General features: G+C 40.0%; 1 protein-coding gene across 5 annotated transcripts in view; it reads left to right on the top strand.

Moving 5' to 3' along the window:
• The window catches only part of RPAP2 (RNA polymerase II associated protein 2), a 73,578-nt gene that overhangs the window by 12,601 nt on the left and 48,123 nt on the right, over positions 1-12,854 (top strand). For 4 of the 5 annotated variants that reach the window (XM_073357077.2, XM_073357074.2, XM_073357075.2 and 1 more), the window contains exons 7-10: positions 3,281-3,316; positions 3,756-3,800; positions 4,285-5,233; positions 9,440-9,534. In XM_073357077.2, coding sequence (XP_073213178.1) covers positions 3,281-3,316; positions 3,756-3,800; positions 4,285-5,233; positions 9,440-9,534 — 1,125 coding nt within the window. The remainder of the gene's footprint in view (positions 1-3,280; positions 3,317-3,755; positions 3,801-4,284; positions 5,234-9,439; positions 9,535-12,854) is intronic. The other variant, XM_073357076.2, reaches the window with a different exon arrangement.

Genomic DNA, 12,854 nt, shown 5'->3' with positions numbered 1-12,854 from the left:
TGGATGTCACCATTTCACTGTATAAACACCTGCCTGGAGAAAGGTCATACAAGTTTATCTAACTTGCTCAAAAATATTCTCTAAGATACTGGTTTCCAGAATCTCCTGTATTTACCTCTAGTTCAAAATGAGGAAAAAAGCTAAAACTAAATTTTGAGACTGACAAGGTTTGCTAAGAATTTCCTAGACTATAAGCTCTTCAGGACTGGGCCTGTCTGTCATTACTAGCACTCCGTTGATGTTATATAAAAATAATAATTAGATGTAAATCTGTAAAGACTATCTCTGAAATCCTTTCAAGAGCAAAGAATAAAGTTATCTCATTGAAAACCTGCAAATGGAGAATTTTGCATGATACTGCAATATAAATAGTATTTTTGACATGTTATATTCTCATCTTGAGATTTCAGACTTAAAACACTGAGATGAATGGGACAGTTCACATCCATCAGAGCTATTGTTTCTGTGGACTGAAGAAGACAGCACTGTATTGGTTTTCTTTTGGTTCATGTTTAGAAGGTTTCCTTGCAGCCATAGGAGCTAGAAACAATTTTAAAAATAAATATCCAAAGCAGTGGTTCTCAACCAGGGGTTTGTGTACCCTGGGGGTACGCAAAAGTCTTCCGGGGGGTACATTAACTCATGTAGACATTTACCTAGTTTTACAACAGGCTACATAAAAAGCATGAGTGAAGTCAGTACAAATTAAAATTTCATACAGACAATGACTTGTTTACACTGCTCTATATACTATACACTGAAATGTAAGTGCAATATATATATTCCAGTTGATTTATTTTATAGTTATATGGGGAAAATGAGAAAGTAAACAATTTTTCAGTAATAGAATGCTGAGACACTTTTGAATTTTTAGTTCTGATTTTGTAAGCAAGTAGTTTTTAAGTGAGGTGAACCTTGGGGTACACAAGACAAATCAGACTCACTCCTGAAAGGGGTACTGTAGTCTGGAAAGATTGAGAGCCATTCTTGTAGAGCGCTGTTGGTGCTGCAGACAAATAAAAAAGCAAGCTAATTTTAAGTCCCAATAGACATTTTTGGTGGGGAGAAGATCCATTGAACACTTCTTAAATGGGCAAGAATTGTCAGGGTGTCTTTCTAAAAGCAGTATTACATTTTCCTTTTGGTTTATAACAAAAATGTGTTTCTAAATATGCTGGAAATATTGACTGCTAAACTTCATTTTAAATCAGCAGTTGGTTAGAATTAGGGCTGTCAATTAATTGCAGTTAAGTCACGCGATTAACTCTAAATAATTAATCACGATTTAAAAAATTAATAGCAAATAATCACACTGTTAAACAATAGAATACCAACTGAAATTTATGAAATATTTTTGATTTTCTACAGTTTCACGTATATCTATTTCAGTTACAACACAGAATACAAAGTGTATGGTGTTCGCTTTATATAATTTTTTATTACAAATATTTGCACTGTAAAAATGATAAACAGAAGAAATAGTATTTTTCAGTTCATCTCATACAAGTACTTTAGTGTAGTTTCTTTATCATGAAAGTGCAACTTACAAATGTAGATTTTGTTACATAACTGCACTCAAAAACAAAACAATGTAAAACTTTAGAGCCTGCGAGTCCACTCAGTCCTACTTCATGTACAGCCAGTCGTTAAGAGAAATAAATTTGTATACATTTACGGGAGATAATGCTGCCCACTTCTTAATTACAATGTCACCTGAAAGTGAGAACAGGCATTCAAATGGCACTGTTGTAGCTGGTGTTGCAAGATATTTATGTGCCAGATGTGCTAAAGATTCATATGCCTCCTCACACTTCAGCTATACTTCCAGAGGACATGCTTCCATGCTGATGATGCTTATTAAAAAAAAATTCATTAATTAAATTTGTGACTGAACTCCTTGGGGGAGAATTGTATGTCTCCTGCTCTATTTTACCCGCATTCTGCTATATATTTCATATCATAGCGGTCTCGGATGATGACCCAGCACGTTGTTCGTTTTAAGAATACTTTCACTGCAAATTTGACAAAATGCGAAGAAGACATCAATGTGAAATTTCTAAAGATAGCTACAGCACTTGACCCAAGATTTAAGAATCTGAAGTGCCTTCTAAAATCTGAGAGGGACGAGGTATGGAGCATGCTTTCAGAAGTCTTAAAAGATCAACACTCTGATGCGGAAACTGCAGAACCCAATCCACCAAAAAACAAAATCAACCTTGTGCTGGTGGCATGTGACTCATGATGATGAAAATGAACATGTGTTGGTCTACACCGCTTTGGATGGTTATCAAGCAGAACCTGTTGTCAGCATGGACGCATATCCCCTGGAATGGTAGCTGAAGCATGAAGGGGCATATGAATCTTTAGTGCGTCCAGCATGTAAATATCTTGCAACACTAGCTCCAATAGTGCCATGCAAACTCCTGTTCTCACTTTCAAGTGACATTGCAATTAAGAAGCAGGCAGCGTTATCTTCTGCAAATGTAAAACTTGTTTGTCTGAGTGATTGGCCGAACCAGAAGTAGGACTGAGTGGACTTGTAGGCTGTAAAGTTTTACATTGTTTTATTTTTGAATGAAGGTTTTTTTTGTCCATAATTCTACATTTGTAAGTTCAACTTTCAAGATAAAGAGATTGCACTACAGTACTTATATTAGGTGAATTGAAAAATACTATTTCTTTCTTTTACAGTGCAAATATCTGGAATCAAAAATAAAGTGAGCACTGTACACTTTGTATTCTGTGTTGTAATTGAAATCAATATATTTGAAAATGTAGAAAACATCCAAAAATATTTAAATAAATGGTATTTTATCATTGTTTAACAGTGTGATTAATTGCAATTAATTTTTTTAATCACTTGACAGCCCTACTTAGAATATAAGATGGTTTAAAAATGAGGTTTGGGGAGGAGGGGGGGTATCATAAAAACTTCCCCGAATCATGATTATGGAAATCCTATTCAAAATTGCTCATGATAGGTTCCTGCAAACACTTACATGAGTAGTTGCTCGTGTGTGTATGTAGCCCTCTGAGTTCTATGGGACTATTCAGAAGAATAAATGTTTGCAGGGTTCAGCCCTAAGGCTGTATATAAAAGCTCCAGTTGTTCATTTTTCAGTATCAGTTATTGGAAAACTGTTCCAAAAATTTGTTAGTCTCTAAGGTGCCACAAGTACTCCTTTTCTTGTTCCAAAAAGATGTTTCAAAAATATCTGTTACTGTGTCACCTTTGAAATTCCTGTTTATTAAATCCTTCATCTTTTTATCTTTTTGGCAGACCACCAGACATAGAACTGCTGAAGGAGGGGCAAAGGTACAGCTGAATCAATGATTCTTACATTTAATGTATTCACAGTTGAAAAGGGAAGCCTTTGATTTCCTGTTTTGCTGCAATATATAATGTACCATTGTTGCAGACCACATAAAGGATATTTGCCTTGTTTAGCTTTTTCCTTTGTGATGCTAAAAAGAGTATTTGATCTGTATGATTTAGTGTACAGCTGCTCGTAGCCTGTAACTCTTAATTGAAGCTGTTGAAACCTGACACAAACGCCGTGTTTGTACTCTGCATATTTTGTACCATCGATTCTTTATAAACTAAATGGTACCAATTATATGTGTTGAAAGCTTCTGTGAGTCTTAATATAAAACATTTATGTCTGCAAAATATAAGTCCTACCACTCTTTATTTACTTCCCCCTCTTTGTCAGTTCTGTAAATTGTGATTTTTTTTTTCATGTTTTCCTCTACAGCATTTGGCCATTAGGGGGCAAACACACATACTTCTGCAAAAACAAGTAATCTATTATCCACTTGTTTTTAATCAGTATACTGTATTTTATTCATATAATGGAAAAATGTGGCTTAATATGCTGGTGTTCACTCTAGATTTTTCAGGTGGTAAAATCTGGCAGCATAAGTCTGACCTTATGCTCTTTTTTCTTCTAAATTTTGTCAAAGCAAATATATATATTTTTTCTTTTTCTCTCTACCCCTCATTTGCAACATAAGATGTCTGCTGTATGGTGTCTGCAGTCGTCATCCTGATTACTAAACACTAAAACTCTTTAAATTTGAAAAAATTTTCTTAGAAAACAAATCTTATTTAGATCCCTTAGTAAGGGCCTAATTCTTAATGTTAAATAAAATGTTTTGTTTGCTAGAACAAAATTATTTGTTCATTCTTAAAATATATGCTATTCAAAATCATCTAGTTTGCAAATGCTACTATAACTGAAGTCTGTCCTGTATTTTAATGATAGTCTATTTCTTCTGTTACAGTGGCCAGTCTGGGGAAGAAGTAAAACTGCATCATGAAGTCATTAAAGTCTCAGATATTGAAAATCCTAAACCATCAGCAAGCCAGTGTGACTCTGGTTCCCTCGGCACATACAATGACAGCAGCAGTGATACTGAACAAGAATTTGTTTCCTCTATTCTACCAGGAAATCGATCAAATGCAACCAGTCTGGTGCAACCATTGCACAAAAAAAGTATACTCAAAAAGAAGCCTGGTCAGAATAAAAACTCCACGCATAGAGATAGAGACCATAGAGTGATAAATATCACTGAACAATTAAGTGCGTGCAAATTAGATAACCAGGAAAAAAAGAGTTCTTGTTCTGTTACTGGCATTTCTTCAGACACTATTATGTCAGAAAACTTAAAAAATCCAGAAAATTGTGAAAGTAGGTGTAATGGTTCACAAGTAGTTTTGCTAGGTGTGAGCAAAAAGGGGGCAGAACAACTGAAAAAAATACTTGCTAAATCAAAGCAGCATATCAAACCTGAATTGAATGCACCAGTTGATTCCCTTACTGCTACACGTAATGTCTTAGATGTGCTTAAACAGACTTTTATTGAATGGAGGACTGAAGAAACTTACAAGTTTCTCTGTGGTTCCAGCTATGCTACTGTACACTTACCAGAACACACATCAGCTGTTAACTGTGAGAAAGAAGAACTTGATGAGGATGACTTAAAAACAGCAGATGACCTTAATGACGCTGCTGCTGCTGCTGCTACAAAGGAATCTAAAAACAGTTTGAACCAGTCTTTGCCTTTTGGGGGCACAGGTGCAACGGTTAAACCTTTGCCTAGCTATGAAAAGCTAAAAGAAGAAACAGAACTATTAGGACTAAGAGTAAAGGAATTCTATAAAGGAAAATGTCTCTTGGCTGAAGAAGCAACAACACAGGTGGAAGGAGCGGAGCATCCTAGCAATGTTAAAGTAAGTATCCTGAAAAACTGGACTGTTTAGTTATGTATGTTTATACAGTGCTTAATTCAATGGGGCATGTCATGAGATGTCACCGGCGTGGTGCTCTGCTCTGTTCAATTATGATAACAGTCGGCTGCATGTGTGTGTTCCCTCTGTGTGCTGCCCCAGCTCTGCAGATAGCTGACACAGCAGACCCCAAGAGAACCCCCAATGACCACAGAGTCCGATAAGGTTTATTGTCAAACGAAGCACAGTAATAGTTTCCCGCAGACCCTACAGGACGTACTACGAATATGTGCCCCCTGACAATGGATCAGCTCAGTCAGTGTCTGGATACTCCACTGCCCTCTAGGCCAGACAAAGACAGCCCCTCAGGGGTGCATTCTTATACACAGGTACAAACAAGTTACACATCACTCCTGATGTATTAAGGTACAACACCTCTAAGTGTTAGGGTGCTGCTTCTCACCTTGTACATGTTGGTTCGAACAAAACAACTATCCATCATATTATCCTTTTTACCCTATCTTTAGGCTGGGTCAGTATGTTCTGTGTGGAATGTTTTAGTACTGGACAGGGTGGATTTGATTTAAATCATGATTTAAATCAATTTGATTTAAATCACTAGTCAGGAAGACTCTATTTAATCATGGTTTTCTACATAAAAGTGCATTCTTGTTGGTTGTTATAACCTTAGTGCATATTCTTCACAACTCAGAGATAGGTGTAAGTTTCATTTTTAGAAGGTACACACTATACATTTTTAAAGTGATTTATTTTGAAAACTTTTCAGATTAGTTTTGCAGCTATATCAAAAAATGAATAATAGTGTGGTTATTTCATTGACCAAAAGTAATTGAAGCAGATATTTATGAAGTCATTGGGAGGTGAACTATCTCCAATTCAACAGGTTAATCATTAATATTTGGAGGATTTTCTTGCCATGCTGTATTACAGGGGTGGCCAACCTGAGCCTGAGAGGGAGCCAGAATTTAGCAGTGTACATTGCCAAAGAGCCACAGTAATATGTCAGCAGCCCCCCATCCGCTCCTCCCCTCCAGCCCCAAGTGCCTCCTATGCATCGGCAGCCCTGCCAATCAGCACCTTCCTCTCCCTCCCGCCCACCGCAGTCAGCTGTTTTGCAGTGCACAGGAGGCTCTGGTGGGGAGGAGCGAGGGCATGGCAGGTTTGGGGGAAGGGGAAGGGGTGGAGTGGTGGCAGGACCTGGGACAGAGCAGCGGGTTGAGCAGTGAGCACCCCACAGCACATGGGAAAGTTAGCATCTGTAGCTCCAGCCTCGCAGTCATCGCCAATGCAAGGAGCCCCATATTAACCTCTGAAGAGCCACATGCGGCTCCGGAGCCACAGGTTAGCCACCCCGGTGTATTAGGAGGAGAACGTCACCAGACAGACATTTAAATTGTTTTATTTAACTAAAACAACGTTAAGTATTCTGGATTTTTTTCTTCAACAGCAAACGTACAATATTTTAACAAAACAAGCATATGTCCCTCGATTCTCACATTTATCTCAGACTTCTTCTTGTCCAGATCTGTTCCACCCCCAACAATCTTCTATTCATTGAACTTTTTGAAACTTTGCACTTTTAGAGAGAGGTAATGGATTGACTCTGTGTACACAAATTTGCGGAGGGACAATAGAGTTGAGGTCTGTTATTTCTCACCTCTATATATTATTTATTCATTTAAAAACATTTTTGCTGTTAACTAGCATGTTACCTCTGGAGACACAAATCCATAGTTTGAGAACTGCAAAACTAAGCATCTCTGATGGTATCTTCTAAACTGAGCACTGAGTCCCATTGGGTAGATAGAAAGATTAACCTAAATAATCTATACAGAAGCCATTGGGTCCCTAATCCATGAACTATTGGAACTCATTTACAAAACTTTTCTTAAACATTACACGAATATATCGTCTCATACTATAGAATTAGAATTTATAGTCCCTATTCCATGATAAGATCTCTTTGAGCTATAATGTATCTTTATCTTTAGATAGGTTTTTTTTTCCTCAAAAAGCATTTTTTTTAAAAAAATCGTTGATTTTTATCCACCCTGGTACCGGAATGTTCTGGTACCATCCTGGCACGTGTTTATCTGACTACTGCTTAATACCTTTTAGGTATGTGTATATGTGCAACATCAGCCCTCTCCTTTCCAGACTCTGAGCAGGACCTGCCTCTTGCTCACAGCTTAACTTTGCTTTATGTCAACAAAATCTTGACCTTTACTTTAGTTCAGGCCTTAGGCCTTGTACCGGGCCTCTGATACCAGGGTTTATGTTTCAGGACCTCATCTTACTACAGGGCACTGACCTATATGGCCTCTAAGTACTACCACAATATAAATGTTGATGATAATCTAATAGTAAAATTTCAGCATTGTCACCTTCTGTATGTCACTCTGAAGCTAGAATGTCTGAGACCATGTGATTAGAGAGACAAGATGGGTGAGGTAATATCTTTTATTGGACCAACTTCTGTTGGTGTGAGAGACAAGCTTTTAGCCACACAGAGCTCTTCTTCAGGTCTGGGAAAGGTACTTCAAGGGACACAATTAATTCCAAGGTGGAACAGATCATTTGGCATAGGTAGTTAGCACATATCCTGAAGGATCATTCAAGGTAGAGTGGCCCATTAAAACCTCTTCAGTCATAGGACAAAAAGCAGGGGTTTGTGTGTTACAGATTGATGTAATAAGCCATAAATCCAGTGTCTCCGCTGAATCCATGGTTTTTAGTGTCTAGCAGAGTTATGAATTTAACCTCCTAGGCTCATTCGTGTGAAGCAATGGAAACAGCTACAAGCATGGCTGAGAGCTCTTTTTCTCTACAGTATCACCAGTCCCAGTCATCACTGGGATTTGCAGTCTGTTGTCATATGTACTGGTAAATAGAGGCACATGACTTCACAATTTACACCTGTGCAGCAGAATGGCTTTCAGCTAGTAATAATAATTAAGGATGGTCAGGTCCTGAGCAATTACCTAGGTTTTGGCTAGCTAATGTAATGAATTCTCATGTTCAGTTTCAACAGCTTGTTAAGCTATAGAATGTCATGGACTAATCAGCTCTTTTAGTGTGCTTTAACTTGGTATAAAGCACAGAAAGGAAGCATTGCTAAGCTGAACTAATGTAAGAATGTTAAAGGTTAAATTAATGCTATCTGGCCATTGTGCAGATGCATAGAGGAAAGACAGGATGGAAGGAGTCTTTTCTTCCACCCAGCCTCTAGGGCTTCTGCACGAGGGCCAAACACAACCAACATCCCTGCTCAGAGAGTACTGGAGTGACTGCTTCCCTTGGAATCACAGAGACTTCCTAGTCTTTCAGATTTCAAAAATTGCAAGGAATCATAGAGCTTTGGGAACTTTTTCACTTTCTAGGCATTAAGTCATCATGTCACAGAGCTTTGCATCTCTTCCTGTCTGTCTGCTGGTAGGAGGATTTATAGACATGAAGAGATGCAAAACTGTATGAGGTTTCATCTCTAAGCATCCAGTTCCTTCCGTCTCCATCGTATGGAGACAGTACTCTGGCTGATTAGACTCAGCTACACATTTTGTGTTGGTGTATGTAGTTCTGGGTTTCTTTAAGTTTTAGGAAGTTGTCAATATGAGAAGGAGTAATTTTGCAAATACTTTATTTAGTAAAAAGAAGCAACTGTAGTGTGCTTAAAATGAAAGAAGAGGTTATCTGGGCTCAGGCAGTATCACATAAGACTCCCCCTGAAAAGTTGTCATTAGTTTTTATAAGACATCCTCCATAATGGCTTCTGAAGAAAGGGAAAAAATAGATTGGTAATATAGGTAGGACTGGCTTGACGTGGGAATCCCAACAAATAAGCAAATTGTAATTAAGGCCCAATTTAAATAACAGTTCAGTCCTTCAGGAGCTCATACAGTTCCTAACCAGTCCTGTTCAACTACAACTTCCACTATCCTGAAGCCAGATCACTATTTCTAAAATCTAGCCTTTAGGTTTTGAATATTCTTTCCTTTCATATATGTAAATACTTATTGCACTTGTGCCATTTTTTTCTGTTCAGAAACAGTAACATTTAACCATGGGGAAGACAATCCATAATTGGCCACAATATTGCTTTCATGTATTGACTTTAAAAAATTCAAAAAATTGACTTTACAATTCAAATGTCTACCATGTTTTCATTATTGTTTTTGTATTGTATTATAGGATGACCAGCAGGGTGATCCCATCCTCCCGCTCGTAGATTCTCATGCCCAAATGCAGATTCGAAAGCAGATTGTGCTTGAAAAATTGAGGAAAGTGTAAGTATCCCTTCTTTCTCTTTGAGTGCTTATGACTAAATTAAGTCTCCAACCCAAATTAGCTCAGAATGTGACTGCCCTCTCATTAATCAGTGCCACGTATATTGAGCACATTACACAAGTGCTCTGCAATCTCCATTTTCTGCCTATTAAATTCCATCCAGAAATTAAAATACAACATAAAACCATAAATTCTTTAATGAGCTGGGATTTAGTCGCTTGAGGTATTGTCTCTTTGTGTGTGATACAGCTGTAGTTGTTGTTAGTGGAAGTGCTCAATCTGTCAACCTCCTGGATCATAAAGGAAGGGCCTGCTGGCAGGACATCTTACAAGAGGAACTTGCCCCTTTCTTTGGTGTGTCAGAGCCCATGTTTGGTAAGCTTCTGCTCATGTTGTAAAGCTCATTATCCTCCCCCCGCAGAGCGGGGAGGAAGTTGTCACAGAATTGTGGGAGGAGTTAGTGTATATAACTATGGAATACATTCCACTGCAGTTTATGTATTTGATGGATTTTAATGTTTGTTACTGTAAATATGCATGGATCTTAAATAAGGGATAAGTGCTTTCAAGAAGTCAAAATGATCTTGTTGTCTAGATGGAAAACTAACTTCTTTTCCTTGTTTAAAAGAGTTTTCTGATAGACTTTAAAATATGAAGTATTGCGAATAACGTTAACACACTAACTTTAAAGTTGGACTGGAAAATTTTTGCTCGAAATTATAAACGGAACTGTTTGGGGCAGGAAAAGTATCATTACGTCTTGTACAGTATCAAGCATATTGTCACTAAACAGATAAGGCCACATATACACAGAAGAAAGCATAGTTTTGAAAACTGTTAAATAGTTCCAGCAAAGTTGTGGCTCTAGGAAGAAGGATAAAGGAGTTGGAGGCGCAAGTGGTATTCTCGTCCATCCTCCCCGTGGAAGGAAAAGGCCTAGGTAGGGAGCGTCTAATCGTGGAAGTCAACGAATGGCTACGCAGGTGGTGTCGGAGAGAAGGCTTTGGTTTCTTTGACCATGGGATGGTGTTCCATGAAGGAGGAGTGCTGGGCAGAGACGGGCTCCATCTTACGAAGAGAGGGAAGAGCATCTTTGCCAGCAGGCTGGCTAACCTAGTGAGGAGGGCTTTAAACTAGGTTCACCGGGGGAAGGAGACCAAAGCCCTGAGGTAAGTGGGAAAGCGGGATACCGGGAGGAAGCACAGGCAGGAATGTCTGTGAGGGGAGGGCTCCTGCCTCATACTGGGAATGAGGGGCGATCAACAGGTTATCTCAAGTGCTTATATACAAATGCACAAAGCCTTGGAAACAAGCAGGGAGAACTGGAGGTCCTGGTAATGTCAAGGAACTATGACGTGATCGGAATAACAGAGACTTGGTGGGATAACTCACATGACTGGAGTACTGTCATGGATGGTTATAAACTGTTCAGGAAGGACAGGCAGGGCAGAAAAGGTGGGGGAGTAGCACTGTATGTAAGGGAGCAGTATGACTGCTCAGAGCTCCGGTACGAAACTGCAGAAAAACCTGAGTGTCTCTGGATTAAGTTTAGAAGTGTGTGCAACAAGAGTGATGTAGTGGTGGGAGTCTGCTATAGACCACCGGACCAGGGGGATGAGGTGGATGAGGCTTTCTTCCGGCAGCTCACGGAAGCTACTAGATCGCATGCCCTGATTCTCATGGGTGACTTTGATTTTCCTGATATCTGCTGGGAGAGCAATACAGCGGTGCATAGACAATCCAGGAAGTTTTTGGAAAGCGTAGGGGACAGTTTCCTGGCGCAAGTGCTAGAGGAGCCAACTAGGGGGGGCGCTTTTCTTGACCTGCTGCTCACAAACCGGGTAGAATTAGTGGGGGAAGCAAAAGTGGATGGGAATCTGGGAGGCAGTGACCATGAGTTGGTTGAGTTCAGGATCCTGACGCAGGGAAGAAAGGTAAGCAGCAGGATACGGACCCTGGACTTCAGAAAAGCAGACTTCGACTCCCTCAGGGAACGGATGGCCAGGATCCCCTGGGGGACTAACTTGAAGGGGAAAGGAGTCCAGGAGAGCTGGCTGTATTTCAAGGAATCCCTGTTGAGGTTACAGGGACAAACCATCCCGATGAGTCGAAAGAATAGTAAATATGGCAGGCGACCAGCTTGGCTTAATGGTGAAATCCTAGCGGATCTTAAACATAAAAAAGAAGCTTACAAGAAGTGGAAGGTTGGACATATGACCAGGGAAGAGTATAAAAATATTGCTCGGGCATGTAGGAATCATATCAGGAGGGCCAAATCGCACCTGGAGCTGCAGCTAGCCAGAGATGTCAAGAGTAACAAGAAGGGTTTCTTCAGGTATGTTGGCAACAAGAAGAAAGCTAAGGAATGTGTGGGCCCCTTACTGAATGAGGGAGGCAACCTAGTGACAGAGGATGTGGAAAAAGCTAATGTACTCAATGCTTTTTTTGCCTCTGTTTTCACTAACAAGGTCAGCTCCCAGACTGCTGCGCTGGGCATCACAAAATGGGGAAGAGATGGCCAGCCCTCTGTGGAGATAGAGGTGGTTAGGGACTATTTAGAAAAGCTGGACGTGCACAAGTCCATGGGGCCGGACGAGTTGCATCCGAGAGTGCTGAAGGAATTGGCGGCTGTGATTGCAGAGCCACTGGCCATTATCTTTGAAAACTCGTGGCGAACCGGGGAAGTCCCGGATGACTGGAAAAAGGCTAATGTAGTGCCAATCTTTAAAAAAGGGAAGAAGGAGGATCCTGGGAACTACAGGCCAGTCAGCCTCACCTCAGTCCCTGGAAAAATCATGGAGCAGGTCCTCAAAGAATCAATCCTGAAGCACTTGCATGAGAGGAAAGTGATCAGGAACAGCCAGCATGGATTCACCAAGGGAAGGTCATGCCTGACTAATCTAATCGCCTTTTATGATGAGATTACTGGTTCTGTGGATGAAGGGAAAGCAGTGGATGTATTGTTTCTTGACTTTAGCAAAGCTTTTGACACGGTCTCCCATAGTATTCTTGTCAGCAAGTTAAGGAAGTATGGGCTGGATGAATGCACTATAAGGTGGGTAGAAAGCTGGCTAGATTGTCGGGCTCAACGGGTAGTGATCAATGGCTCCATGTCTAGTTGGCAGCCGGTATCAAGTGGAGTGCCCCAAGGGTCGGTCCTGGGGGCCGGTTTTATTCAATATCTTCATAAATGATCTGGAGGATGGTGTGGATTGCACTCTCAGCAAATTTGCGGATGATACTAAACTGGGAGGAGTGGTAGATACGCTGGAGGGGTGGGATAGGATACAGAAGGACCTAGACCTATTGGAAGATTGGG

This window comes from Lepidochelys kempii, chromosome 8, assembly GCF_965140285.1.
Source record: "Lepidochelys kempii isolate rLepKem1 chromosome 8, rLepKem1.hap1, whole genome shotgun sequence".
Lineage (NCBI taxonomy): Eukaryota > Metazoa > Chordata > Testudines > Cheloniidae > Lepidochelys > Lepidochelys kempii.
Note: the sequence above shows the minus strand (reverse complement) of the source record. Positions and strands in the feature narration are given on the sequence as shown.